The 22,926-nt window shown below is 60.0% G+C and overlaps 1 protein-coding gene across 11 annotated transcripts in view; it reads left to right on the forward strand.

Annotated features, from left to right (window-relative positions):
• ANKRD11 (ankyrin repeat domain containing 11) overlaps positions 1-22,926 on the forward strand; it is a 166,471-nt gene that overhangs the window by 127,532 nt on the left and 16,013 nt on the right. For 6 of the 11 annotated variants that reach the window (XM_057534967.1, XM_057534969.1, XM_057534973.1 and 3 more), the window contains 5 exons: positions 7,372-7,513; positions 13,469-13,607; positions 21,330-21,500; positions 21,614-21,817; positions 22,509-22,651. In XM_057534967.1, the coding sequence (XP_057390950.1) occupies positions 7,427-7,513; positions 13,469-13,607; positions 21,330-21,500; positions 21,614-21,817; positions 22,509-22,651 (744 nt within the window). In that variant the 5' untranslated portion in view covers positions 7,372-7,426. Of the gene's footprint in view, positions 1-7,368; positions 7,514-13,468; positions 13,608-20,805; positions 20,903-21,329; positions 21,501-21,613; positions 21,818-22,508; positions 22,652-22,926 lie in introns of all 11 variants that reach the window. The other 5 variants (XM_057534971.1, XM_057534972.1, XM_057534966.1 and 2 more) reach the window with 2 other exon arrangements.

Here is a 22,926-nt window from a genome sequence, read left to right on the forward strand (position 1 = left end):
TGTGGTGACCCTGTGGGGCCCCCTCTGGTCCCGGTGCTGGATCTTCCCCCTTTTGTCCCGCAGCCGCCTGGTGGGTGGGTGTAGTGCCCGCCCAGGGCCACTTTTCCCATCCTGTCCCTCCCCAGGGCTGTCCTCCTCTGGGTTCTCAGTCTGCTCTTTCTCTGGCTTGTGCTTTTGTCTCCGTGGAGCGGCCGTGGAGGTGTGTGGACTCGTCCCTTGCTGTGCTCTTGGTCACCAGGTTGTGGGGCTCTCGGGGTGCCGGCCTTTCCCTGTCTTCTCCCCGCATTTATTCTGCAGCTTGGTCCCTTCTCTCTAAGACATCTTTTTCCTCCTCTGTTTTTAGCCGCCTTCACCCCCAGCTTCTAGAGCTGTGTGTTCACCGTTAATTGATCAGGTTTTCATTTCCATTCTGGCCGCAGTTACAGTGGCTTGTGTGCTCTGTGCAAGGGAGGGGGGTCTCGCCACAGGCTGGAGCCTTGAGCTGCTGCCCCATTGTGTCCAGGGAGCTGCACTTCTGCACAGGGCGCGTGGGGCCCCGTGAAGGGAGACCGTCCTGGGACAGGGTCTGGTAACTAGCCCTCCACTTTCTAAGCGCCTGCTAGGTGTAGCTGGTACATACCCTGTGTTTTAAACTTTACTATTGTGAAATGTAACATAATATCCAAAAGTCTGCAAAATAAAAATGCACAATTTCATTCTCACAAAAAAAACACCCATATGACCTTGGTGTAGAAAACTCCAGGTCACACTCCCAGGCATGACTGCCCATCCCACCCTACTCCAGACGTTTACGATAGTCACCGCTTGATGTTTTTAATAGTCTTGTCAGCTGAGCGTGCATCCCTCAGCACTGTTTTCAGAAACTTAGGGAAACATACAATGTAACTTTTTTTTGCCTTGACTTGTGAGATGGTTGGGTTGTTGCAGGCTCCCACAGGGGCCGCTGGGGCATGCGGTACAGGCCTGCATCCTGCGCTGGCGTGGCCTCTGGGTGTCGCCCCAGGAGCTGTGGGCTGTTGGGCGCACGTGCGCGGTGGGTCCTGTGGCTCTGCTCGCGCTCCCATCAGGGTGCGTCGTTTCCTCTGCTCTGCATCTTCGCTGATGCTCCGTAGCTTATTTTGGTTTTTGTTTGCATTTTCCTGTTGGTTAAAGAAGCTGATCATTTTTTCATCTGGATTTTCTCTTCTGTGAAAGGCCTGAGTCTCACTTCCATCTTTTGTAGTGGACATTTTCTCTTTTCCTTACTGATTTGTGGGAGCTCTTTATAGATGCTGGATAAGAGATTTTTGTCAGTTATGTGTGTAGGAAATACTCTCTTCTCTTTTGTGGGAAGGTGACCTTTAATGAACAAAACTTGTTGTTTTTAAAGTGGTAGAATCTGGGCTTCCCTGGGGGCGCCTGCCAATGCAGGGAACACGGGTTCGAGCCCTGGTCTGGGAAGATCCCACATGCCACAGAGCAATGAAGCCCGTGAGCTACAACTACTGAGCCTGTGCTCTAGAGCCTGTGAGCCACAACTACTGAGCCCACGTGCCACAACTACTGAAGCCCGCACGCCTAGAGCCCATGCTCTGCAACAAGAGAAGCCACCGCCATGAGAAGCCCATGTACCGCAACGAAGAGTAGCCCCCGCTCGCCGCAACTAGAGAAAACTCGCGCGTAGCAACGAAGACCCAACGCAGCCAAAGATAAATAAATAAATAAAATTTAAAAATGAAGTGTCAGAATTTTCAGACTTTGCCATTATGGTTAGTGTTTCCGGTTGTGCGGGCTCTTTCTTTACCTTGAGGTTGTGAAGGTGTTCTCGAGCCTGTTGTCCAGCAGCCTGTTCTCCTCTGGTCTGCAGTGTCTGGACTCGGGTTCTTTGTGAGGGTGAGTGGGAATCGCCTTCATTTCTCTGCGTGGACTCTGCCGGGGGGCGCAGGTGGGGGGCTCCTTGGTCGGAACACGGGTCACCGTGCACATGCGCTTGGCCTGTTGGTTGGCCCTTGTCAGCATCAGGCTGTGTCAGTACGTTCTTCAGTTTTTTAACTTTGACTTTAAGTTTTTAAATTAGTATTTATTTATGCAATTTGAGGTCCTTTCCTTTTCATTTTAAGTTTATTAGCATGAGTTCTTTCTGTTTTTTTGGGAAGGAAGATTTATTTATTTATTTATTTATTTTTGGCTGCATTGGGTCTTTGTTGCTGCACGCGGGCTTTCTCTAGTTGTGGCGAGCGGGGCCTACTCTTCGTTGCAGTGCGCGGGCTTCTCATTGCGGTGGCTTGTTGCGGATCACAGGCTCTAGGCGCGCGGGCTTCAGTAGTTTGTGGCACATGGGCTTTAGAGCAGAGGCTCAGTAGTTGTGGCACGTGGGCTCAGTAGTTGTGGCTTGTGGCCTCTAGAGTGCAGGCTCAGTAGTTGTGGCGCACGGACTTAGTTGCTCTGCGGCATGTGGGATCTTCCCGGACCAGGGCTCGAACCCGTGTCCCCTGCATTGGCAGGCGGATTCTTAACCACTGCACCACCAGGGAAGTTCCAAGTTCTTTCTTTTTTAAAGACCTTTTCCTTTTTTTTCTTACGCCAATTTGGGCTTCTGTACAGGAGTCATTTTATGGTTTCCCAGCCCCTGCTCCTGGTTTGCACTCATTGTTTCCTGACAGCAGGTACTTCCAGCTGGGTTCCCTCTGCCCGGGAGCCTCTGTACTGGTGCTCAGCTGCTGGGCCCTGAGTCCCTTACACACCTGGGGGTTCACAGTGAGGACCCCACAGTAAACTTTACTGAACTTTTACTGAAAAGTAACTATTTTATAAAAGAAAACAGAAGTTTAGTGAGAAGAGTGGCATTGTTTCATAAAGCTGCAGCTCTTTCTAATACCTGGCACCTCTACTCCATCTGTTGCATTCTGCGGTTTTGCTTAAAGTGTGTGAAAACGACCCAGCCTCTCACAGACACGTATAGGGAACAGGGAGTCGCCTGGGAGCCTCCACGTGAGGGTGGGTTCTCCTCTGACTGGACTCGGGGGATCGGAAGACCCTGGGGGCTCCCTTGTGAAGCACTGGTCCCCTGAGGTGTGTGGGTCTCCCCAGTGTGGATGGTCCAGGATCACCACCAACCTCATTTGACCCGTCTTCAGGCTGGGTGCTAGGAAGCTAATGGAAGGGATACAGGTTTCCCAGAATTCATGTGAAAGCTCAAATTTTATTGCTGGCCATAACTACTGTTAGTTTTCCTTGAGGCGATGACCTCAGTTTGTTCATTTTTGAGAAAACACCTACCAGTCCTTAATCATAGCTTGTCTGCAAGAGTCTTTCAAGCAGCAGTTGTGCCCCATGAAAACGCAGCCGGTGTGGCCACAGCCCCGCCGCAGCGGCTCTTCCAGAGCCCAGTGCGGTCCCGCCAGCCCCACCATCCGACTGCTCAGAGTGTCAGGAGGACAGGGAGTAGGGTTTGCAGAGGGACAGAGTGGACGATGTTTGCTGCTTTATCGAGGCAGCAATAGGGACGCTGGCTGGCTCACCGCGGCCATGTGACAGCGGGTGCTGGGCCACGCTGGCCAGAGAGGGCTTGGGGCGTCCTGGGGCCCTCGGGTGACACCGATAGGCCACAGTCCCTTGTGGAGCCCAGCATAGTGCTCTGGGTGTGGTCTCTGTCCAGGGAGACCTTACTTACGGACACAGAAATTCTAATTCCACGCAGTTTTTCTGGGTTACAAAATATTAGTCTTGATTTTCTTTGTCCCCCAAGGATTTAAATTCAGACCGTTCTTGGAGCTCAGCTCTGATCCGGCGGGAGAGGCTGGGCTGTGCCGGCGGCTGCCCTTGACCAACCCCCCACCCCCAGGCTTGCAGGAGGGGGAGGGGCGGGGGGGCTTTTCGGCAGGCTTGGAAGTGCCTTTCTTTTGCTGTTACCCTGGTTGCCAGCGTGGCTGCATTTGGTGTTTGAGTCTGGAAATCGTGTTTTGGGACCCTTGCTGCGCTGTGTCTGCGTCCCCTGCACTGAGGCCCCCGTGCGGGAGAGGTGGGGCTCAGTGGGCTCCTGCCCTTTGGCTGCGGTCCTGTCCTGGGCTGTCGTCTCTTGTTCCTCCTCGGGCAGTGTCTCTGCCTTGCTATGACAGTGGGCTTTCTGGATCGCTTCTCTAGGACTTAGCGTTTTCTCTCGTTTTAAAATTTGTGAGTCTTTTCTTCTGTCTCTGAATTTTTCTAGACTCTTCTGAAGCCAGGGTTGCTGCTGACTCTGTCTCTTTTGTAGCCCCTGCTCGCCCTGCTCTCGTGTGTGTGTGTGTCCCTCCGGGCCCCTCTGTGAGGGCCTGGGGTGGTGGTTCCTGCTGTGGGCCGCGCTCTCAGCCTCCCACCCGGGTGCCTTCTCTGCCCCTGTGGTTGCAGCTTGTGGGGACCAGGCCACTGGGGTGGGGGGTGGGGGGTGGCTGGCACAGGTCGGCAGGCGGTGGGCCCTCATCCCGCCCCATTGCGTTCCCTCCTGGAGCTTCTGGGCCGGCCTCTCCCTGTCCGTGGATTTGGGGCCCACGGTGCCGTGGCCTTTTCCACTCAGGTTCCAGCTTTGATCCCCATGAGGCCAGTAAAGTTGCCTTCAGATTCCCCCTCGTGTCTTGCTTTTTAGCTTGTCACTCTCACAGGCAGGAGTTTGCTGCACGGCGGGTGTGGCAGGGGTGCGGCCACCCATCTTCCTCAGGGTTAGCTTGGAGGGAGCCTCTTCCCCGAGCGTAGCGCCTCTTGCCCACGGAGAGGGACTCGCAGGGTCGTGTTGTGTCGGGAAGGAGGAGCATGCCATGGTCGGGGCAGTCGCTTGTTGCGGTGCCCGAGGGGCTGGGTCTGCCCGCAGCACTCAGAGCGCCTTTGGGGAGGAACACGCCTCGTTGTGACACGAGGCCTCTTGACAAGGATGTCTGTCCTGCCAGCCCCCCTGAATGGACGTCTCTCTGGGCCCAGGACAGGCAGGCGGGAAGGAGAGGCTGCCCAGCGGAGGGGTGCAGGGTGGTGTGGAGCCCGAGGGGCTGGGCAGCCTCAGGGAGGGTCCCGCTGGGCAAGTAGGGGAGAGGACAGAAGTGTGCCTGTGAGACCGGGACACAGCTGGGGCGGACCTGGGCCCGTCGAGCCCTGTCCCTCCTCAGGAGTGAGTGGAGACCTGGCACTCGGGGCCAGCTGCCAACACGGACGTCCTGGTGAGGCGCGGGCCTCCTCCATCAGCTGGTGGATCACGCCCAAAATGACGGCAGTGGCGAGTGTCTCCTGGTGGCAGGGACGTGCCAGAGCCCGGGTCGGAGACGTGCACGCGGTTGTAGTGTTGAAATTTCACGCCGACGACAGCAGCAGAGCAGGAGGCGCTAGAGGAGCCGCAGGGTCCGCAGGTGTTTCCAGAAGCTGGGGGTGCGCCTGGGGGGGCCGCCGTGGGCGCCGAGGCCCTGGAGGAGCAGGCCCCCCTCTTGCCCCCAGCCTCTGGGCAGCTCATGCAGGGCTTCCCAGGAAAGGCCAGAGCCGACGCGGGGCACTTGGTGACATCAGCTTTCAAGGCCTGGACCGGCCCTCCACGTGCCCTCCTGGTCTGGACGCGGCGAGGTCGGGGTCCAGCACTCGTGGGTCTGCTCGGCGTCCACTGCCTGGGCGCCACAGACTCAGGGCCTTTGCCTCCGGGAGCAGGAGGGCCGAGCGTCCCATGGCTCCTTGTCTGGAGTGTCCATCTTGGGAGCAGGCAGTCAGGAGCTTTTTAAAAAATTTAACTTCCGGATAATCTTTAAATTTCTATGGAAGCATTGCTGATGAGTTCCCAGATAGCCCTGAGATTCAGCAGCTGTCCTGAGTCAGGCTCTGGCATGCCATTCCTCAGGCTGAGACAGCCCAGTTTTGTAGTGGAAAACTGGAAGAGAGCTTGGAGTTCACAGTTTCAAGCACTGATAGGAAATCATTTCCGGCCACAGCCATGGGGTCTGCCGTGTGGAGGCAGACCCGGCCCACCTGCATGGTGTACTGCGGAGGAGGTGTCAGGAGGTGGCGTGGTCCCTCCACTGACTACAGTTAGATGTGTGTTGGCCAGTGAAGAACCAAGGGGACACTCTGGGAACCTTTTATCCGTTCACGTGGAAAAGGAGACAGGTTCTCCGGAGGCTGGTGAAGGGCGGGTCGGAGCTGCCACTCCAGAACGCTTCTGAACAGTGTGTTTCCAAAACCATACAGAGTAGAGGCTGTTTAATTCCGGGTGAGTTACTTGCAGAAAACCTCGTCCAACACAGCAAGGCACCAGAGGTGTGATCTGGTTGTATGAACTCTTTTCTGAGTCTGACTATGAGGAGGATGTCTGAGAGGAAGGCTTTCAGGAAGACGGAGCGGATGTGCTTTTCCCTGTTTCCTCTGCTAAGCGCAACCAGCACCCCGGATGTGAGGCGTGGCGCAAGCACAGGAGGACAGGGTGGGGAGAGCTGTCCACGCCGGGCAGGGGCGGGGCGGGGCAGGGCGGGGCGGGTCAGCGTGGCCACAGGCAGAGACGACGCCACGCACAGGTGCAGAGAGCCTGGCTGTGCTGGCAGGGCCACCAGGGAAGCACCGGGCTTGTCAGGAGCAGCAGGCAGGATTGAGAGGCGAGTCGGCCAGAGTCTCCGCCGGGGTCTCCGTGGGGACGGCGGCGGGCGGAGTGGACAGTTCCGGGGGCTGTGGGGTGGTCTCTGGTTACCTAGTAGCTGGGATGCTTTATGTTCGGGGGAGTCACCGGCTTGTGTGTGAGAGGTAGGTGGGGTGGTGGGTGGTTTTGTGGGGGCTCTTTGCCAAGAAAGGGCTGGCCGTGGTGGGAGGGCAGTCTGTCCCCAGAAAGCAAACTGAAGATGCCAAAACATCATAAAATACAGAAAACACGATAAACACAGCCTGCGTCTTGGGAAATGCAGGGGCCAAGGCCTCAGGCCCATGTGCAGGAGTGGGCACCTGGCATCCTCCGGGCATTCCCCAGAGGTGTCACTTGCCTGCCTTCTGGACATTTTACTTGCGGGAGTTGGGGAGTTCGGGGTGCTGGGTGCTTTCTGAGTGGCAGAGTAGCCCTCATCCTGACCTTATGTTGGGGGTGAGGGCAGGGGGCCGAGAGGGTGGTGGGCGTGATCCCCTGGACCTCGAGGTGTGACCCTGCCTTTGGGCAGAGGGTGCTGCCGCTGAGCATGTGTGGCGCCTGACCCCCGGAGCAGGGCCCCGTGTGCACCCCGGGGTTCTGCTGTTCTCCGTCGTGGAGGGTACACGTGCCGCTGCCGGGGCTGCCTGCCGGGCCGGTGCATCAGGAGCGGCCCCTTCAGAAGGCTGCTGCGTCCATGCATCGTGCATCACCGACTGGAGGCACCTGGGTTTCATGTGGGGTCACCGGACCTTAACCCCGTGTCCTCTGTTTTGAAGCAGACGGTTGACGATGAAGCGATGGCGGCGTGAATGAAGGCTTGGTGAGGAGGAAACGATGCCCAAGGGTGGGTGTTCTAGAACCCCACAGCAGGAAGAGCGTTCCCTGAGCAGCGACATGGTGGAGAAGCAGCCCGGGAAAAAGGTGAGCTCGTTCCTCCCCCACCACGCTGCGTGGGCCTCGTCTGGGCCCGGGGGGGGGGGCGCTGGGGTTGTCTCTGTCGCTCGTCCCTCTGCAGTGGGCGACATTTGTGCCGGGAGACCCTCTTCGGGCGGCAGTGGAGGAACTGCTGTGGTCTGGGTGGCTGTGGAGGACACGTCTGGCTTTTTTAAGGATGTGTTTGTTATTTGGGGGCCGAAGTGGAGCTTTAACCACTAGGTCCGTGGACAGAAATCGCTGTCTGAGCGAACCCCAGTTCGGCCCCACGGTCTGTCCCTCAGGACCATGGGTTCCTGCCATACAGTTGCTGGCAGACCGCATCTGACGGTAGCCATGCGAGTGGTCCTGACTTGAAACACTGCTGGGTAATTGTACTCCTTGTTTGCTTGCTGCCAATGTGAATAGGAAAATGGGTTGTAAATCTGCATCCTTGTGTCCTGTTAATGTGCTGGTGCCCTGGGCTCGGGGGTGTGTGCTGTGTGCCCCACAAGCTGTGACACCCAGTGTTCCCTCCAGACTGTTCTTAGAGGGAGCCCCAGGCCGGTCTGCAGGAGTTACAGACTCACAGGCTCCCTGAGGGAGGGCCCACCTGCAGAGGTGGCCTTGCCCGTGCTCTGCGTGGGGTGCTGTGGCCCGTGCCCTGGCCCCCGTTGATCCAGGAGGATGCTCAGAGGTGCCCTCAGTGTGGAAGCTGGATGTGGCTTGTTGCCGCTTTGTCCCGCGGTTTTACGGGCAGGTCTGGGAAGAGGCCTCGGGCTCCCTGCTCCTCCCAACGCTGGGAAACTCTGGGAGCGCTGGTTCCCGGAATCCCAGAGGGATCCACCGAGGAGCGAGTAGGAGACCGCATCAGATGCTGAGTTCACAGGAAGGGTGGCAGGGGCTGGGGGCCGTGGATCCAAAGCCCCTGGGAGTCCCAGCTCCTCGCGGGGCTCCAGACAGGCCTTCTGGTGGCAGTGAAGGCGTCAGGGTATTGCCGTCCCGGGTGGACTCCTGCGGTCCCGGTGACGCTGGGGATTGCTACCTGTCTGTCTGCAAGGGCAGAGAGGGAAATAGAGAAAAAGGCCCGAGGAACAAGCTGTGCCTGGCCGAGGAGCCAGCCCCGCGCCCTGTCCCGCTCTCTGCGGGACGCCGGGCTGAAGCACGCGCCACCCGCCGCGACTCCCTCCCCTCCACAGGGCAGTGCCGTCCGCCCTGGGCGCTCCCCGGGCATGGCTGTGTGACACCACAGGTGTCCACGCAGGTTTCACAGGGGAGGGACAGGCCAGGCCTTGAGAGAGAGGAGCTCCCTGACTGGAGGGGGGAGGGCAGCTGCGTTCAGCCAGACGACAGGGCCGTCTGTGGAGGAGGCCCAGGAGGTGCACACGGAAGCCGCGGGGCGCGCGCCTGAGGAGGCCAGGCTGTGGCCGGAGCAGCGTGCAGAGTGCTTTTTCTGAGCGCTGTCAGCCAGCGGTCGGGCGTGGAAGTTTAAAAACACATCTATGGTAGAGTGGCATCAAAAATACAGACTCTTTAGGGATTAATTTGATGAAAGATGTGCGCCCTGAAACCTGCAGAACTTTGCTGTGGGAAAGTCAGGCAGGTCCAAGCCGCTGGAGAGGAGCAGGGCTCGCGGGCCAGGGGCGGCTCCTTAGTGTTCAGATACCAGCGTTCCCCAAGCCCGTCTCATAGCGCCGTTGTGATGCGGGCCCAAGCCTCTGAGGGCTTCTGGGGAGAAACCGATAAGCTGCTTCCAAAGCGTGTATGGAAATTCAGAGGACCTGGCATAACCACAGCCATCTTGAAAAGGCAGGAGGGAGTCGGAGGCCCTCAGCATTGGCTGTGAAGCTGCGGGGTGGTGGGGACAGGTGCACACCCGTCCTGGGGAGCAGGGTCCTCACAGGCCCCCCAGTGTGTGCTCGGCTGCTTTTCTAGAAGATGCTGAGGCTGCTCCATTGGGAAAGGATCGTCTTTCCAGCAAACGAAGGTGGCACAGTCGGATCAACCTGTTTGTGCGGTTTTTGGTGGCTGATACAGAGTCCTCGTTTCCACTGGGTTCTGTCGTCGTTGGTCATTTGCAGATAAGCCTCAGTTCATCACAGTCGAGGTGGTTCCAGGGCAGGTGTGTGGGGTGCGGGTTAAGAGCGAGCCCTCCTCTCTCTGTATGTGGTGTGTGGGGGTTGACTGAGCATCCGTGGGGACACTGCTTGCTGGGCCGCAGGCTGCACCTGTTTCCCCGCCCTGGCAGTTTTCAGGGTGTGCCAGGGTCTGGCACAGAGGTTGAACTGATAGAGGTTGAACTGATAGAGGTTGAACTTGACGTCTAGATATCCTTTTAGCTTTGAGGAAATAAACACACTGTGGAGTGTGTACGGTTGGTCCCTGTGACGGTGCCTGGGTACTAGTGAGGGGGGCTCAGCGAGGTCTGCCCCGCTCTGCTCTGGCTGAGGGTTAAAAGCTTTCGGTGAGCACTTTCAGTGAAGTAGAAGTGCACATTTCATTTCTAGAACCTGGGATAACGATGATCCAGACCAGGCTCTCGGGACACCCCCCCTCCCCTGCAAGCAGCCCCCGCGGTAACACCCTGCCCCCACCCACAGGGGATGCGGACTCATGGCGGGGATCTCTGCTTCCTTTCGATGGACAGGCCCTTGCTGTTGGAAGGAGGCTCTTCCTCTGTGGCTGTGTGGCGTCCGTCGGATGGACGTTCAAGCAGCGTGTGCCGATTCCTGTGCTGATACATATCTGGATTCTTTCCAGTCCAGGTGTGATGTGAACATACATACACTGGGGTTTTTCTGTGGAGGCAGCAGATAGGGTTTAGTAGTTCGTCAAAGTGACTGCACAGTTCTGCACCCCCAAAGCCTAGGTCAGGTGGACCCATCCGTGCTAACACTTGGTGATGTCAGTTTAATTTGCTTTTTTCTGTCGCCTACTGGTCTCCTGTACCGTCCTGTACACGCTCTCCGTCTGTGATCCATCTGGACTCATTTTTTGTTTTGTGCTGTAAGGGAGGGTCAAGGTTTATTTTCTTCCCTGTGGATGTCCACGTGGACATTGTCACTGGGAAGACTGTCCTTTCCTGCTGGCTTGTAGCGGAGCCCTTGTCACTAGTCAGGTGGGGCTCAGCTTCTGCTCTTTGCTCTGAACCTTTGGCCCTTGGGTCCAGGACCACCTGTTGTGACTCTATAATTGTACAATCTTGATACTTGGCAGTTTAATTTGCCCAACTTCATTGTTCTTCAGAATTGTCCTTGCTACTTTTGACCCTTTGCGTTTCCATGTACATTTTGGAAAAAGGGTTGATCTCCACGAAAAGCCTGCTGGGTTTTGATTGGATTGCTTTGAATGTAAAGATGAGTTTGGGGAGATTTGCTGTGCTAACAGTATTGAACAGTGTCCCATAAGTGGGCCTCCATTTTTATCAGTCTAATTTCTGTTCTCTCAGTAATGTTTGTAATTGTCTATGTAGAGGACTTGAACACCTTTTGTTTGATTTATTCCTATGTATGTAATGTCTTTCGATATTAATATGTCATATTTCAGCATGATTTCCCAATGGTTTATAGTATATAGAAACCAATCACTTTCTGTGTGATTGAGCTTCTCATTCAGTTACTAATTTGAAGAGTTTAATTGTAAATTCCTCTGGATTTTTTCCTGTGTAAAATCACAGCATCGTAAGATGAATACTCCTTGTTATCCCTCAGGAAGAAGAGGGGGGCGGGGCTGGCCCAGTCTGACCGTGGAGGAGACCGCCCCCCTGAGGCGTGTTGTCACGGTGGGGCGCAGCCCGCCGGCATCTTCCCACAGCTGTGGAATGTTCCGTCTACGGCTGCATTGGAGTGGATGCACCCATTTGCCTTTTGATAGGCGGTTGCTCTTTCTTTCTTTTACTGTTGTGAACAAAACTGTGAGTTTGTGTGGCATGTCACTTACTCCCCAGACTTTGTTAGAAACTCTGAGTGGCCCCAAGCAGCGTCCGAGGCCCACTGCTCTGCCGGTCCAGTCAGCCATTCTTGTGGGAGTACTGGTGTTGCCTCCTGGTTTTAATTTGCGTTTTCCCAACGCCGAACACCTTTCCAAACGTTAACTGGTTGTATGGATATTTTCTTCTGACAAGTGCGTGTTCAGATCTTTTGCTCATTTTAAAAAAAACGTTTAGTTTTTCAGTAGATGTGGTGAGTATAAGCATTCCTGACTTGAACCCCTCTCGGGGGCGGCACCCCATCTTCTGCACCAAACTTGTGTCAGGTGGGGGACGTCCCTCCCCACAGTGTGCTGGGAGTTGGTCTCAGGACCTCAGGCCTTTTCTGCAGCTGTGGAGATGATCATAATTTTCCATCCTTTTTTTTTTTAAAGCATTTTTAAAATATTTACTTATTTGGCTGCACCATCTCTTAGTTGCAGCATGCGGGATCTTTAGTTGCGGCGTGCGAACTCTTAGTTGCGGCATGTGGGATCTAGTTCCCTGACCAAGGATCGAACCTGGGCCCCCTGCATCGGGAGTGTGGAGTCTTAGCCACTGGACCACCAGGGAAGTTCCCGTCCTTTATTTTCTTAGTGTGGTGAATTACATTGATTTTTTAATTTCTTGCATTTCTGAATACGTTGTTACTGTGATTTGTGTTATCTTTTTTTGTGTCTGTCGATCAGATTAACCAACTGGGCCAGGAGTTTTCTTGGTGGCAAGTTGCTTATTACAGTTTGGGGCTTTCACTGGTGGGTGCTGTTCTCCGGTCAGGGGCGGCGGGGGGGGCGAGGTGCGTGCAGGTGGTGACAAGCGGGCCTGTGTCCTGGCGCCCCTGGCACCGGCTCCGCCGAGGCTCGGGCTCTGCCTGCTGGTCCCTCTTCGCGCTCCAGGTGCCCTCGGAGCTGGCAGTGTGTTGTGGCGGAGTCCCCCTGGTCACCCAAGGGTGTCTCGTTGCCTGCTGAGACTGGAGGGCACGGCGTGGCAGTCAAGCGGAGGACTCTCAGGGCCCCGGGAGACAGGACTCGCGCCGCTCAGGGCTGAGCGTCCCCTCCCAGGAGCACCCGACGCCCCAGTGCCATGAGGGCTGCTGTGAGGGCCGTGTGTTTGCCTCTGCCTCCCCGGGGTGGATTCCAGAAGGAAAGCCTGCCGCTGGAGAAGGAGCCGCCTGGCGGTAGCGGTGCCATCCTCCATGTCAGCAACGCAAATTGGCGGGCCTGTGCGGTGCGCTGCGGGCAGACGAGCCGGGGCGCTGGGTAGCCTGAGGCTCCGCTGAGCGGCCCCCGCCCTCAGGGCTCTGCGTGCTGCCCTTTCTGGGAGGGGCGTGTCACATCCCGAGCCCCCCACCCCCACAAGGTGGCGCTTCCTCCGGTTCTGCAGACGGTGACAGGCGAGGCAGATGCCCGGCTGGACCTCCCAGGTTGAGGCTGGAATTCGGGCTCCTGGGTCCTTACAGGTCAGCAGGGCCGGGAGCGATGGCCACACCCGGCCGCCCTCCAGCCAGCTCCTGCTCTGGGCTGGGCCGCCTGCACTGGCTCTGCTCCGGGGCTGCTGCGGCTGCAGTGTCCGTCCCAAAGACGGCCCCGCAGTGTCACAGGCCTGTGGTGGCCAGAGGTGGCTCAGGCACAGGGCAGGCGAAGGACGACACGCTGGAGGGGAGCCAGCGTCTCAGGGCAGACATACTCCCGTTGGGTGGGAGGCCGGGCCCCTTCGTCCACGGTCACGGGGAGAGTTTCCAGTGGAGGGCGGGCTCCGTCTGTCAGCAGGCCCCTCTGAAGGTGCGCCTTCCCCGTTACTGAGTCCGTCTCTGGGAACACGAGGCAGGAGGCAGCGAGGTGGCAGGGCCGTGGGTGCCTCTGAGCCTGGTGGGCAGGAGGGGTGTCCATTGCCCAAATAAGAGACTTGCTTTCCTGGCACGTGAAGTCCTGGTAGACCTGAGGACTTTGAGAATCTAACTTAGGGCCAACGTCTGAAAGCGTCACTCTCTTTCCCAGGATAAAGATAAAGTTTCTCTAACCAAGACCCCGAAGCTGGACCGCAGTGATGGCGGGAAGGAGGTGAGAGAGCGAGCGACCAAGCGGAAGCTGCCCTTCACTGTGGGCGCCCATGGAGAGCAGAAGGACTCGGACACAGGTACCCCCGGCGCCCCCGTCCCGCCCCCGCCGCCCCTGTCCCACCGCACAGGCCCGGGGTGGGTACTCAGAGCTGACAGGGCAGGTTCCCAGGCAGAGAATTCCCAGGACTCGGACACAGGTACCCCCGCCGCCACCCCCGCCGCCCCCGTCCCGCCGCACAGGCCCGGGAGGGGAGACTCGGAGCTGACAGGGCAGATCCCCAGGCAGAGAATTCCCAGGACTCGGACACAGGTACCCCCGCCGCCCCTGGCGCCCCCGTCCCGCCGCACAGGCCCGGGAGGGGTGCTTCAGAGCTGACAGGGCAGGTTCCCAGGCAGAGAATTCCCGCCAGTGCGCCAAGAAGCCACGTTCCCCCAGCCTGCCCGGGGCCTCCCGTGCGTGTGACCACGGGCTCCTCTCCCTCAAGGAGAGCCTCTGGAGAGCTTTACATGGGAGGATAAACATGTTTCCCCTCAGGGCTACAGCAGCACATAAATTAAACCCAGTTGTTTGAAATAGAGGCCAAAGGGAGCTGTGAAAATGGGCAGGAACCATGCAGTCTTCCTGCGCGTGCGCGCGCTGCGGGCCTGCCGGTTACCTCCATGTGGTGTGCGCACTTTCAGGTTGGTTCCATCTGAGCTGCTTGCAGGGACACGTGCTGGGTCCAGGCAAGAACCTGGCCCTTTTGCCAGCCGGCTCACACTCCTCCTCTTGGTCCTGGTGTCCTGGGCCTTCCCCGCCTGCTGGTCATCTGACTGCAGACCCTCTGAGCCAGGGGCAGGTGCGGGGTGGATCCGCAGAGCCGCGAGGGGGGCCTGGGTCCCCCGGGATGCAGCCACGGGGGAAGGAGCAGAGGTCCTGCCAGGACCGGGAGGAGGGCAGGGGGGCTTTGCTGCACGTGAGGGTTTGTGTCCGGTCTCAGGAAAATGGCAGGTACAGAAATGAGATAAATGTGAGAGAACGGGGAGAAATGGCAGGGGAACAGCCTGGAATGAACGTCTTCACTCACAACGTCTCCTGCACGGGGCGCCCCCCCAGGCGGGTGCCCCCCGGGCCCGCAGCCACTGAGCAGAGACCTGGGGTAGCTGCAGGCTGGTGAAGCAGGTTGGCGGGGTTGGTGGTGCCGGCTGGGGTGTGGCTGGGGTCCGGGGCAGGCAGCTCAACCTCCGCGGGGTCCTTCGCAAGGGGAGGGGGTGGGCCGGGGAGGAGGGCGGAGGAGGTGGGAGTCCTCCCAGGGACCCTGTGCCTTAGGCTCTGGGTGCAGAAGAGACAGGCCAAACTCAGGCTTGGGTGCCCGAGCCAGTTCTGGTACTGGAGGGCGTGGCATCGCTGTTTGGTTGCCGGCTTCCAGGATGTTGGGGGTCTGCAAGTCCGTGTCCTCCTCCGGGATGTTCCTGCCCGCTCCCGGGAGGACTGCTGCCCGAGCACAGGCGGGCGGGGCATCCTCTGGGGTCTCTGCGGTGTGCTGGCCGTGAAGGCGGCCTCCAGCAGGCCTGGGGGACGGTTGGCATCTCAGCACGAGGCTCCAGGCAGGTGGGAAACTGAAGAACGTTTTGCAAGTGGGATTTTCCAGGCAGGGACAAAGTCTAAATACATGTAAAGTACAGCATTTGTCCTTTTACTGTTTATTGTTTATCCCTTTGGGGGCCAGTTTTACTGTACCATTGACCCTTGAACAGCACGGGTGTGAGCTGCATGGGTCCGCTTATGTGCGGTTTTTTCAGTACACAGTGTGGGAGGAGGAGGGGCCTTCGACTGGGGGACTGTCCTGCCCATCCCCCCCGCCCCCCGGCGTTCAGGGGCCGACCGTGCAGCTTTCTTGTACATCTGCTTTGGTCATGTGGCAGAACTGGTCTCCAGTAACTGGGAGCGTCTCATCCTTCGGGCCAGGACTGGGCACCTCGCCTACAGCCCTGGTCACTGACCCCTCCCTGCCCTTCCTGGTGAGCGGCTGCCTGGCCGGGCGGAGTGAAGCTCTTCCCCCGAGAATCCGCGCTTGCACCAGGTGCCGCCTGCCCGCCCGCCCGCCCCAGGGCAGATGGGGAGGCTCTTGTACAGAAGTGCCAACTCTGGTTAGCGCCGAGCTAGGGAGGCTGAAGGTCCCCGTGTTCCCACGTCCCCTCCCTGCCTGCTGGCTCCTGCCGTGTCCCTCCAGCGCCCCCTGCTGGGAAGATGCAGCCTGGCGCTCAGGCGACGGTTCCGAGTGGCCAATAGCGAGTTTCTCCGGCTGTGCTCCCTGAGACGGGGAGGCTGATGAGCATCCCCCGGAGACCCCCGGGCTCCCTGGGAGCATCCTCCTGTTTGCTGGTCCCCAGGAGGCCCGCAGCGCTTAGTCAGGGCTGGGGCGTCCTCCCTGGAGCTCGGGCCGCCAGCGGGCAGGCGCCGGCAGGCAGGGAGAGGGGGCCCTCCTGCCCGGTGCCAGTCTTGGTGGGACCGGGACCTGCTTCAAATTATACTCCGCTGTCTGCTTCTCACGTGCTTGATTTCCCCGCGGCATACGTGTACACACGCCTGCTGCTGAGGCCTGTGTGGATGGAGCCTTGCGGGCTTCTTGTCAGCCTGGCAGCAGTGCTCCCGCCTCCCACCTGGAGCCCCCAGGGCCCTTCAGAGAGGGGCCTGTTGTCAGCTCCCAGCGTTTCTTTGCTTCTCCTTCGGGCTGGCTCTGCAGGGAGGGTGTGTGAGCAGCTCACCCGTCAGGGCTGGGATCTGGGGACGGAGGCGGCGGGCACGCAGCTCCCCTGGTGGGCAGGGCCTGTCGGGACTCCTGCTCAAGGCTGCCCTGTGTGCAGGGACTCACTGGCGCTGGGCTCTGAGCACGCCTCCTGCCAAGTGCCGGAGGCCACGTGGCTGACCATGCAGGGGCTTGGCCGCCTGCCAGGCGTGACACGCTGTGAGTCGCTGGTTGGGAGGGCACATGCCACCCACACCGTGACCCTGGAGCTCTCGGGACCCCAGAGCGGGCAGGACTGGTGTAGGACGCTGGCCACCTCCACCCCAGGCCAAGGCGAGAGGGCGTGGCTGGGCCCACTTCTCTCTGGTCTGGGTCAGGGTGGCCGCTCCACCCGATGAACTCCCGGGTTTGGGTGTGGGGAGCTGGAGGGGTGGTCGGAGGCCCCCAGGCAGGCTGGGAGCGGCGGGATGGATGACGCTGTTGGTGCGTTGCTGGCGGTCTGGATTACGATTTACTGGTTCTGATTTACTGCTGTAGTGAAAGTTGGGGTCAGTGGTTGGGAACCCCTGTTGTCCAGGCCCTTTATGCCAACCTCACCTCCGTAGATGCTGGCCTCCTGATCACGGTCACCTGTGGGGCGGCTCTGTGGTCGCCCTTACCTGGAGCTGCAGCAGCCACTGCGGGGGGAGTGAGACGGGGCGGGGGGGTCCAGCCTGTCCCTCTCAGGCCGGGGACTTGCTGAAGGCCACACAGACCGCTCTTTCTTTAAATGATCAACGCTGGAAATTTTTTTAAAAAGGAAAAGGAGGAGACATAGAGCAGGAAACCGGAAGGAAAGCCGGTTGTCACCACAGCCTGAATGATGGTGCCTGTGTGGGTCCAGTGGCGCTTGGAGGGTCGGAGTGTAATGCGGGAGGACCCCGTGCAGCCCGTCACCTGACGGGGTGTCTGTCACATGTGGACTGTGCCTGGGCCGGCTTCTTGGTCAGAAGCATGTGTTTGTGACTGATCGTGCAGGTCAGGCCCTGTGTGGTGTGGAAGGTGTGCTCTGAGGCCGAGGGACGGGATGCTCTCGGGACAACAGGTCCCGGTGCCGACCACCCACCTCCCGTCAGCCTGCCGTGGGCCGAGCCCTGCAACTTCATGGGAGACAGAGGACCTCCTCCGCTCCCTCCCCCCCACAGGGCAGAGCCCTGACGATGGTGACATCTGAGGAGAGTCATAGATTTCCCACTTTCGGCCACGTGGTATGCCCTGGCTGTCAGCCACGGGGCTTCTGGTGGCAGTGGACGGGCTGAGGGCAGCCGTGCCCGCCGACACCTCCGGCTGGAAGATGCCGTCCTCCAGCCTGGGGGACGAGAGGGTTCCCCAGGCTCACGCCGTCCTGCCCCCATGGGGCTGGCCCTCCCTGGGCCTCTGTGCGCCTTCCTAGGGCCCAGAGCGGAGACGAGGATTGGACCCAGAGATGGCCGCGGCAGGAGGAAGACACCTGAGCAGACACAGAACAGCGTCCAGAAGATCAGGCAGGGTTTTCACAATGTAAAACAGAGCATAAGGCAGCAGAAATGATTGCTGAAACGAAGCATTCAGGGGACGGTTCTAGCGCTTACCGGGTCCGCCATGAGCAGGGTGAGTGAGCTGGACGCTGCTGAAACTAAAGACGCCGCCTTGACTGAGGCACAGAGGAAGCAGGAGAGCTGCCGGCCAGGGTCCAGCAGGAGCACACGGGGCCGCCGGTGTCTGCGCAGGGCGCGGGCTCCATGCGGAGCGTCGTGTGGGACCACGGGACTGCCCGAGGGGATGCGGAAGGCGGCCGGGAGGGTGTCTGCAGACCACGTCCCGGAAGCCAGAGGAGACCTCCCAGAAGCTCACTCTGTGTCTTTGCTGCCAGGATTCGCCGTGACTCGGGGAAGTTCTCCACTGGACGCTGTCAGTTTTGCTGGGGAGTGAAACTCCCCAGGAGGAGTGGACTCTGGATGCTGGGTCCTGAAACAGAGGCCCTCAGGGCTGCGCCCTCCGCAGGCCCAGCCCCAGAAGAGGCCACGGGGGCTGTGGGAGGAGAGCAGAGGTGTGTTCCGGGGGCGACAGGAACAGCATTTAGGGGGAAACCCAGGGATGGCCTGGGGGGCTGGGGACCCTTGCATCTGCTAGCTGGGTGACCGTGTCCCAGAAAGAGTGGATAAACATGGCCCCGATTTCACAGAGGACCAGCGAGGTGACCGAGCGTGAGAATCAAGGCGCCGTGGACATACAGGCCGAGTCACACGGCTGTGCGTTGCTTTCCTCACGGTGAGGGGACTGTCCAGGCTCATGAGACTGCCTTCCCCCCATTACCCTGGGAAGACGGCACCGCTGGCGTCCCCGGGGAACGAGGGGGCAGGGTGCGCTCCAGCCCCTGCGCCTCCACAGCACCCTTTGGCCTCGCTCGCCACTCACACAGACCTGCCAGTTTTCCAGTCTACAACTTGACGCACGCCGCCTGGGCTTCGTGTAACTTCTGTTCTCTTCCGGTTGGATGTGAGAAGCAAAACCTTCGCAGAGCGCTGAGGGAGCTGGGCCGTGGCCCGGGCACCTCCTCTGCCGCGTCCCCGTCCCTGCACTGGCAGGTGGGGCCGTCGCCCACCCCAGGGCAGGGCAGGAAGGAGGCTCTGCAGGTCTCACCTGGGTTGACCCCCCGGGTTGGCCCTTGCCGACAGGACGCAGTGGCTGGGCAGGAGGACCCTTCTGCAGCACCAGCGCCCCGGCCTCCGCTCCTCTGTGGCCGGGGTTCCGTGGGCGCCTGCTCCACCCGAGACTCCCAGCCCGGCCAGACGTGGGCTCTCCAGATCCCGGCAGCCGCGGCACCTGTGGAAAAGTACACTCCACCACCGAGAAATTGGCGTCTCAGGAGATGGGATTACATTTGGGGTTTTTTCCTGTGTTAAGCCTGGGGAGACCAGAGGGTTCGTCTGTTCTCCTCCACGTGTGGGGTGAGCAGGGCCCCTGGGCAGGTGTGGACTCGTGCTGGGGTTGCCTGAGCCTTACAGCTCTCCCAGCCCCTTCCTGAGACCACAGGCCGGTGCCACAGGGCCCAGCTCTGCCGCTGGCATCAGAGTCTCTGGGCAGAGGTCGATTCTTCGCTGCCATTCGACAGCAGCGCAGGCAAGGCCCTCGAGGCACCTCCCTGGCCCTGGGCGTCCACTGCCTGCACGGTCACTTGAAGACAGAGGTGGCTGTGGCCCTTCTGCCGGGTTCCTCTGGCGTCTTAAATCACGGGTGCATCTGTCCTGAAGACCCGTGCGCCGCGGAGAGGGGGGCTGGTCTGCTTGCTTCCACCCCTGAGGTGACCCAGTGTACTCAGCAGATGCCACCCACAGCCCAGCGGGGGGCCGCGGGGTGACGCGCTTCGCTGAGGTTCTGCTTCCGTCCTCTTCTCTGGGGGCTTCGTGTCTCCACCGCCCCTGGGCAGGGGGGAGCGGGGAGCCCCTGAGAGGCCAGACGCCCCAATTGTCTGAGGCTAGGCTGTGCTTCCCGGGAGGTTGGGCAGAGCAGGGCCCAGGCCACAGGGCACAGGCAGGGCCCCACGGCCTCCCCCTGCCCCGATGCCCAGACCCGTCCGTGTGGCACTCGGCTGTGGGAGAGCTTCTGAGCCAGGCCCCTGCCCGGGTCCGGCCACTGCCCCAGCGTGGCTTCGTTTCTCGGGGCTCCTGGAAGCTGCTGGGTGCCAGCTGTGCCAGCTGTGCCCTGTGCAGAGGCCTCCGTGAAGGGCCGGGCCCCGGGGGCCATGTGCCGCCCTTTCCTCACTGCTTTTGCCGGGTCGTGGGGGAATGCGGGGCGGGGGAGAAGGCGAGCGGGGTCCTTGGTCACCCCTGAGGAGCGTCCTTTCTGAGTTTCCTCCTTGCTTGGGCGTATGCCTTGTGCATTGGTTAAAAGCTAGTTGTTGCTGGTGGGGTGGCCTGTGGTGCTTGGGGGTTATCACCTAAGATGCGCAGATCAGCATTGTCAGATCACAACTTCAGTTTTTAAAAAGGCAGTTTAAGGTACTTAAGGAAATAACAGTTTACAGAAAACTCTTTGTAAGAAAATGGAAAGCGTGACACGCTTGTGGGGCCTGAGGTGGAGAGCAGCCCAGGGTTGTACTTCTGGGAGTGGAGAGGTCGCCCCAGCCCTGGGACACGGAGAGCAGGGAGAGCCCCTCAGAGACCCGGGCCCCGTGGCGACCCAGCTTCCCTCCCCGTGGTCCGCACCTGTGACCGAGGGCCCCCCCATCCCCGGGCTCCCCAGAACGCACAGGGCAGCAGGGGAGGGGTCTGAGACTCGACGGAGCCCCAGTTCCTGTGAGTAGGAGGGTGAGTGTGGAGCAAAGTGAGCTTTTGACTCCTGATCCGTGGAGTCGGGGGTGTCTTTTCTCTCCGTCCTCCCCGCCCCTGTGAAAGAAACGGCGCAGTGTTTCTGCCCGAGGCCGGCAGGGTGTTAGGTGAGGGGCCAGAGGAGCACAGTATGCTTGTCGTGAGGGGGCGCCGGGCTGGCCCCGTATCTCGTTAGTGCTCTGTGTTGATGCCTTTAGATGCCTCCAGCTCAGTCCACGCCGTGGTACTGCAAGGCTGGTTCGCTCCTCGAAGCGCCATGGCATGAGATGGAGGCTCCTAGAAGCAAGAAGAAAGGTACAGTACCGCCCAGTCAGCCTTGACCTCTCCGCGGGTCTCTAAGCTGTGTTTGCATTTTCCATCTGAACTCTTCGGAGGCGGGGTGGGGCGGAGGACCTGGATCACAGACGCTAGGAGTTGCTAGACTGAGGCCCGTCCTGCGTGAGCCGCCTGGCGCGCAGGGCACGGTCTGGGGAGGCGCCTGGAGCAGTGGACGGTCGGTGGGGGCCAGGCTTGGCTTCAGCGGCGGGTGACGAGGTGTCGGAATCGTGTCCCCAGCACAGCTGCTGCCGGAAGAGGTGATGACGGGCGGCGTGCGCGCTGCCGGCTGTCCCTCCCCTCCCCCGCAGGCTGTGAGGCGGGGGCCCCCGTGCTGCCAGCTGAGGCTCCGCAGTCAGAGGGCTCCGTGGCATGAAGTCTCCCCTCTCTCCTCCACGCCTCACAGAGAAGCAGGGTCCTGAGCGGAAGAGGATTAAGAAGGAGCCTGTCACCCGCAAGGCCGGGCTGCTGTTCGGCATGGGGCTGTCCGGGATCCGCGCCGGCTACCCGCTCTCGGAGCGCCAGCAGGTGGCTCTCCTCATGCAGATGACGGCCGAGGAGTCTGCGAACAGCCCAGGTGAGCCCTGGGGGCGGGTGGTCCTGGGGCCCAGGAGGCCCTCCTCCGGGACGGTGGCCCAGCCCCGCAGGCCCCTCCCGGTAACCTCCGCCCATCCTCTCCTCGGCCTGCAGTGGACACGACACCAAAGCACCCCTCCCAGTCGACAGTGTGTCAGAAGGGGACGCCCAATTCTGCCTCAAAAACCAAAGATAAAGTGAACAAGAGAAATGAGCGTGGAGAGACCCGCCTACACCGGGCGGCCATCCGGGGGGACGCCCGGCGTATCAAGGAGCTCATCAGCGAGGGGGCGGACGTCAACGTCAAGGACTTCGCAGGTGAGAGCTCGGAGGGAGGGCCGCGGGGCAGACCCCCTCTTACATGGGATGATCTGCTCTGTGTGTCCAGAGCTGTGCACTGACACTGAGAGAAGAGCGTACGTGAGAGACCAGGAGGCCTTCCTGTGTGGAATCCTAGGTTTTCCCACGGCCCTGGGTGTTGGACCCAAACCTAGTTTAGCACCTCTTTTTTTTTAAAAAAAAAAAAAAAGCAATTTTCCTAAGTTGCATTTTTCCAAAGCCCTGGGATCTGTCCACGGGGCAGCTCCGTGTGCGTGCCGACGTGTGCAGCCGCTCCCCGCGAGGCCTCAGCGCGGGCTCACGGAGGCCCTTCCAGACCCGCGGCCGTGGCCACGCTCTGCCTGCTTCCCTGGCTGCAGACGGGCCACATCCTCCCTGGGTGTTGACAGGTGACTCGGGCTGAGGCTGCCCCTTGTGACCCTGTGTTCACTGATCCTGTACCCTTGTCAGCTCGGTGGGCCATGCCACCCTCGCAGCTTCTTAGTCTGTAGGGTTAACCGCTAGAGGTCACGAGCAACCCAGAGGCACCCAAGTAAAGACCACTTGGCACTTCTAGGCTGGGTGCCCACCAGGCCTCTGTCCTGTCCTTAGCGCTTCCTGAGTGCCGCCCAGAGGCGGGGGTGACCTTCCCGAAGGTTAAGTCACGTACGTGCTGAGTGTCTGTTTCCAGGCTGGACCGCGCTGCACGAGGCCTGTAACCGGGGCTACTATGACGTCGCGAAGCAGCTGCTGGCCGCCGGCGCGGAGGTGAACACCAAGGGCCTGGATGACGACACGCCCTTGCACGACGCCGCCAACAATGGGCACTACAAGGTGGGCGCCTCCCCGCGCACCCCACGGCAGGCCTGCCGTCAGACTGTGCACGGGTCCGTAGCCGCCTCTTTCTCTGTCCTTCCTGTTTGCGGGGTGACCAGGAAGTGAGTCTTTGACAGGCCCCACCTCCCCCCAGCCCAGCTTTCTCATCCTGGGTCAGCACCTGGATGGTCTCTGGCACCGTTTGTGGCTTGTGTGTCAGGGCCCTTGCTCTGGCCACTCAGGTGTGGTCGGCCATTAGGAGGTGAGTGGCCATACCCAGGGGAAGGGGCGCT

The sequence above is a fragment of the Balaenoptera acutorostrata genome, chromosome 19 (assembly GCF_949987535.1).
Source record: "Balaenoptera acutorostrata chromosome 19, mBalAcu1.1, whole genome shotgun sequence".
NCBI lineage: Eukaryota > Metazoa > Chordata > Mammalia > Artiodactyla > Balaenopteridae > Balaenoptera > Balaenoptera acutorostrata.